This window comes from Buceros rhinoceros, unplaced genomic scaffold (genome assembly GCF_000710305.1).
Source record: "Buceros rhinoceros silvestris isolate BGI_N320 unplaced genomic scaffold, ASM71030v1 scaffold20231, whole genome shotgun sequence".
NCBI classification, from domain to species: domain Eukaryota; kingdom Metazoa; phylum Chordata; class Aves; order Bucerotiformes; family Bucerotidae; genus Buceros; species Buceros rhinoceros.
The window spans coordinates 9,075-15,565 of record NW_010396343.1 but is presented as its reverse complement, the minus strand read 5'-3'; the positions used below and the strand labels follow the sequence as shown (position 1 = coordinate 15,565).

Genomic DNA, 6,491 nt, shown 5'->3' with positions numbered 1-6,491 from the left:
CGTGCATAGTCACTTATTGGACTTTATTGGGAGGATATAATATATATACTGCTTTAATACCTGTGGGTTGAAATAGATTATCAAGAAACCTTGTGGAATAGTTGAGCTTGGAGACATCGTGGATTTTGGAACATTGAGGAAAAACCCAGTTTGTTGTTGTAGTGCTCTCAAGGCGGATAGCTGGCATACGTATGGGTATAATGTCAGACCTTCTGCTGATGCATTGTGCAAAAATTAAATGAAAAATTTGAAACAGCTTTCACTATGCCTTCAGGGTCTTTTTTTTTTCAAGCCTGTCTTTCTTTGTTATCCATGCCAAAGGAGAAAGAGGAGTCTTATTTATATAATATATCTTCTGAGAAGTCGATGAAGTGAGAAGGAGGTTGTGAACATGATATTGTTTACCTGGCTTTTTAGCATTTTAATTTGTGCTCTGCAAATGCCATCAAAATGATTCTTAGGATAAGTACACTGGAAATATGTCTGAAAACTGTAGTGCTGGATCCTCAGTCTAATTGAAACGTGAACACAAGCATCTGAATTTATTAAAGCAGAAATGGGTTAAAAAGCTTTCTGTTGAAGTGTATCCTCAGAAGATAAGAATTTTAGAGATCTACCTGAAAATATCTGAGTACCTCAGTTTGAAAACTAGGTATTTCTATGTTAGTAACTTATCAATAATTCCCTTTAAAAAAAAGGTTGCCAAAAGACGATCGGTTACTACGAAATCTATATGATATTTTGATGGAATAGTAGAATAGTTTTGGTTGGTAGGGACCTTTAAAGGTCATCGAGTCCAGCCTCGCTGCCATGGGCAGGGACTTCTTTTACTAGATTAGGTTGCTTAAGATGTCCTTGCCAATGCCATGCGGGTTGGACTAGACCAGACTATACTAGACTAGGTTGGATCTTTAGAAATTATCATCATATTGTTAATTTTTGTTTTCCTATTGTTTATTTTTGGTGGGACAACTGGGGTTCATTTTGAAGTCTCCATATGAAAATACCAAGGAGTGTTCAGTCTCCAGTGGGTGGCTTCAGACCATGGTCTCCTTTGGTCATTATTACACTTAAATTGCACTTAAATCTCTTATTTTTCAGTTTTTGATCTTCTTCCGTATTCCAACAAGAGAGTGGCAACAAGCTTCTTGCAACAAGCACTTGGTGATCCTGCACTGAATGAAGTGTACTTCCTCTCAACATTCAAACTGCATCCGAAGAGCACAGCCACCATATTTGGCCTGTATTCATCAACTGACAACAGCAAATATTTTGAATTTACGGTAATGGGACAGATGAATAAAGGTGAGTTGTTTGGAGTATGTAAGGGAAAACTCGTTTTGGATCTGTAGTTATTGGTGTGTCACAGATGTTGAAAACGGTGTGATTAACCTTTGTGCTTGAGTCATTCCTGTTGCTTGTTGTCACCACTTACAAGATAAGAGTGTTGGTTGCATCCCCTCACTCCCTTTTTCTTCTCTTCCTCTACTGGATGCTGCCCTCTTCTAGCCAGGTAAGCTGACCTGACAATCAGCTGTTATCTCCACTCTGCCGTGGTGCTTGCTCTGAGCAATACTGAGAAAGGAAGAAGAAAAAAGGGAGTATGGAGAAAGGAGTCAATTTGTTTTTCTTTTTTTTTTTATTTCTTTTTCCCCTTGGGACAATCACTGGTTCTTGTTACTCAGGAATGTGAGGGACACACGCATATGCTGCCTCATGCATATGAAAGGCAGGTTCTTGTTGGCTGACCCTGGAAGTTAGATGAGACTATGCAAGACAAACATTCCTAGCACTTACAGGATCTTTTGGGTGAATTAAAGTGTTTGTCCTCTGTTTATTGGAATTAGTTAATCAGGAGTCAGAGTAGGAACTTCAGCAGAATTTTAGAAATGGAGAGCTTTCATCACTCTCTAGACCAGATCTAGGATATATTGCAATTTTAAGGTTCAGCAAAAAATTGTCACATGATGTGAATTATTACTGCTTCATTGATTTTGCCACTGCTATGGCAATTTGCTGCTGCAAATGTTGTAATTGGGCATCTGAGTCCAATATACTGAGAAACTCTACTGAGAAATTTCGGTTTATTTATAGAAAAAATATTCAGTGTGCTGAAGAAAAGCATGCCTTTTGCTTTGGAAATGCAGGGCAATGAGTTAGGTAAAACATTGGTAGTGTTATCAGGTCTGTCAAAATCCTTCTGAGGTCAAGGAATAAGAACGTTGGTGCTATGTATGTGTTGGCAGTGGGTAAGACATGGTCACACAGCCTTAACAGTTAAATGTCGTACAGTTCCTAACACTGACTTAACTCATCATCATGGCTTGGCTTCGCGAACGAAAATCTGGGAAGGGCTTTTCCCACGCTCACTGCAAGCGATGAGTGCACCCTTCAGGCCTGCGTGGTGGATTTTTTAGGTGAGGCGCAGCGTGCGCAGAACTGGCTCCACCCTTTACACCTGAGGTTCATCTGCCAGGGTCTAGTGAGCTTGGATGGTGACAGCGAAGTCCTCAGATCATAGGCTTGGTTAGAGTGTCCTTCTCTTAGATGATGGATGCCTTACAGGGCTAAATGAGCTCCATCTGCCCGGGTTTGGAGTCAGAGTTGTCCTTCTCCTAGGATGGTTGCCCGAAGGCTAGTGAGCCCATCCTGCCCGTGGACACACTTTGTCTGACCCTTCAGTTGAGACCTGTCTGGCTTGGGAGACCCCACCGGAGGCACATGCCACCACCAGCACAGCTCTCAACCTCACAAGGGCATGCAAGCTCGTTCCCCACGGCAAGGGGGTGCCCGTGAAAGAGTCGCTGCTCTACCTCCGGACATCACAGGAGGCGCGCCTCTACCTCCGGACATCACAGCCCCGGGCAGGGGGCAGCCGGGGCCTGCCAAGAACGGGAGTCCTGGAGGAAACTGACTTAAATAATTGCTAAATAAATGATAGATCACACATAATCCCTCTCTCCCTCTCACACACTGTCGCAGTTTGAGCAGGGGGGCTGTTTCCCCCGTACCGAAAGGATGCGACGGACTGGTTTTGGCTGGGAATCCTGCCCACACATTGACTACCATGCTGTGGGGTCAGTCAGATGATCCCGGTGAAGAACTGACTGTAGGGGGGGTGTGCAACCGAATCCATCGGTATGATGACGTTACTGACCATCAAAACCAAAAAGCTCTTCTTGCGGAGGTCCGGAATCTAGCAGATGCTGTTAGGGAGATGTGTGAGGTAGTTGGTGAAACTAAATCTCCATCAACTAATTCTTCTCCCAGAGCTAACAGAAACAAGCGGAATCAGCCACAAGGTGATTACCTGGGCGAAAGCTGGACAACATGGGAGCATCCGGTTCCTCCATGTTGAACCCAGGACACACACACACAAAATTATGTGTGTGAGAGTTGCACATATGTATGTGAATGCATATGTGTACACACAAATACGTCTGTGTAGATATATTTTGAACATATCAAACTCTTCTCTTGATTTTCAAGAACACCTGCTTGCCTGATGTGCTTTAACTAACAGACTTAAGAGGCTTTCTGATGGAATATTATGTGGCTTCATTTGATTTTTGTCCTTAGCATGTTAGCGTTGTAATTGAGAAGTGTCTGTGACAGTGTTGTCTCTCAGCTGGGGTTTAGGTTGGTGCCCAGCGTGCAGAAGCCCATGAGCACACATAGTCAAATTCCACCTTCTAACCTTTAATGCAGTTCTGTGCAGAAAGGGGTGCCAGGTGATAGTTTGCAAAGCTAGTACACCCCTTCAGAGGTGTTGTACAACTTCATTTACAATGAAGAAAAGTTGTACAATACTTGTTCATTGGTCACTTTTTGGTTATCTAATTAATGCCCTTTTGAAATGCTCCATTTGGTAGCTAGTTCATTATATGGAAACAGTCTGACATTAACATGTTAGATCTCCACCCAGCGTGTGATTTTTACCATGTTAATTAGTCTTAGGTTACTTCAGGTTACCTTCAGGCCATACTACTTCCCCCTCTCCCATCCTCCTGGTCAGGAGGTGATTCATCTTGTGCTGGCATTAGATCATGTCTGTGTTATCTTGTGATGCTTTGCTTTGAGGACTGCAATTTCCATGTTGTGATTCTTTATTTTGAGGACCATAGCAGGACATAGATAGGCAGCATGAAGAAACTTGTCCTGTCAGCAACCATGTTGAGTGAATGTAGGATATCTGTAACCTGCCTGTTGTAAAGGACTCATCAAACAAGGGAGACTTTTCACACCAAGGATGTCCCATAGAGGTCTCTTTGCCTCCATTAGTTTAGTGCACCTTGTTGAAGGCAGCATGCGAGTAGTAGGCAGAGTTTTCACGTGATTTCTCTGGAAGTGTCAAGTGTCCCATACGGCTTCTTCGTATGGTATGTTAAACCCCATCCAAAAGATTGTGTGGTGGACTGAAAGTATGGACTCTGGGTGCTGTTTGTGATCCTCTCAAAACTGGAAATCATCACTTAAGTGGTGAGCCAATGTCCATGTCTTAGGTCAAATAGCTATGGTTTTGGAAGGGTGCATACGTGCGTAGTGCTTCGCCTGCATGGTACTTCCACTTATGCACCCAAAGCAGGCCTTGGTTGTCCTTTAAAGTGCCACATCTGAGACCAGTGTTCCAAATGGTTTGTTCATGTTCTTGTTTATTGTGGTATATCTGATAGTAAAATGTTCCTAATGCCTAAATGTTTTTAAAGCACAAATCTGAATTACTGGGCAACTGCTCAGCTTGTTTTGATTAGACCAATATATTTTTCAGAGGCAAATAGCATCCATGGGTTTCTTACCCTTTTTGAGGGATTGCTTAGTGGAACAAAGAAAGTAGGTGCATAAAAGTGATGTAACTTAACACGTCTGTGAAGCAGTTCGTATTTACTGAGAGGGTTAATAGTTTGATTGCAAATTTGCTTATTAAACAGTGCAGGTGAGCCACTTACTCTCATGAATGTCAGTATAGAATATCCTAGCAGCAAACATGTAATGCAGGGGCTTGGATGAGTTAAATCTTGTAGAGGCAGAGGCTGTTGTCCAGCAGAATTTCCCTTCAGAAGCCTACTGTAGTTTACCAGATGGATATTTGGCTTTGGCTGAGGGTGGAGTACTTGATCCTCTTTCCAAGCTCCTTGTACTGAAACTGTTCTGGCAGAGTCTGTTCTGGTCCCTGCCACCATCTTCGTTTTCTTTTCTAGCTTACTGCCACACTGGGTCACTCTGAATGCAGGGCCCAGATCCAGAGACTTTGCTTTCGTATGACCTGGTGTGCATAGTGTTCACATAAGTAAAACGCCTGCAATGTACTCTGTCTTGCCAGATCTTTGAGTTTGCCAAGAAATGCTACCTTTTAGCAAGTTACTGGTGACCTCAAGCACCCTCCGCAAATCTCAGCTCTAGCACTGTTTTGACATGAACATCAGTGAAAACATTCTTGATTTTGATCACAGCTGCTAAGAGTTTAGTGCTAGTGTAGACTGTAAAGGTGGAGGCATACCCTGACCCATTCAAGCTGGTATAAATCTGGATTCTTTTTATCTTCTACTGAGCAATTAGGAAAAAATAGTAGGGAACACGTACCCAGTAACTCAGAAGGTCACAGACAGAGGTATCACTGCAGCAAAGTGGATTTATTAGTAGCGGAGAGATGGGAAGATAATTTGTTAAATTAATAGAAGTGAGATGAGTTCAGTAGATGTTATTAACTCTGAAGCTAATAAGAGTTTTTCCCTCCACTATATACACAATTTCTAGTTGACCTCATGTTAACACAGGTGTTTCTTGAAGATGGGAGTGTTTGTGAGCTTTCCGTTGATCCAACAGTAGCAGACCTCTGTGAACTTTGGTTGTTCACAAGAGCCAGCATTTAACTCCTCCAGTGCCCAGTGTCTGTGCAGCTCAACTCCTCAATGCACGGAACTGTTATGCTGAGGAAATGAGGGACGTGGAGGCTGATGATCGGTGGGATCTTTGAAATAAGGTCTGTCTAGTATTATAGAGTAGTTATACACTGTCTAATGCACTTAGCTCATTAATTCTGCAGATATCCATTTGGAGAGCCAGGGAGAGATTTTGTGGAGAGAACAAGCTAGTTGATCTAAGGGATTTAGCTTGCAGATCCTAGCTTACTGATCCAGTTTCCACAGGAAAGAGACATTTTTTTCAGTGTAACATTGAGTATAAGAGGTTTTGATTGTCTGCTGTTATGTTTTGATGGTGCGTTTTACTTCATAAAATGAGAATTTCTTGTGTGAATTATAAAGTAGGTCATTCCCTAATGTCTTAAAAAGGAGTTGAGAGGGTGCTTAGTCATTTTTAGAGGTGGAATATGTTTTTTCTGCATTGTATTTTGTGGGTTTTTTACTATTTGTTACAGAGAAATGCTTGGCATCATGCCTCCTTCGGTGTCTTTAATGAAGCATTTGGTTACAACTGTTGGGTGGCTTCACTGAATGCAACAGTGAAGCTGATTTTTCTAGTTGTACATTCCT

The 6,491-nt window shown here is 42.3% G+C and overlaps 1 protein-coding gene across 1 annotated transcript in view; it reads left to right on the top strand.

Annotated features, from left to right (window-relative positions):
• Positions 1 to 1,101: 1,101 nt before the first annotated feature.
• Positions 1,102 to 6,491, top strand: part of LOC104501986 (thrombospondin-4-like) — a gene marked incomplete at both ends in the record, with an annotated part of 14,440 nt that continues 9,050 nt past the window's right edge. The window contains one exon of the mRNA XM_010145888.1: positions 1,102 to 1,305. Coding sequence (XP_010144190.1) covers positions 1,102 to 1,305 — 204 coding nt within the window. The remainder of the gene's footprint in view (positions 1,306 to 6,491) is intronic.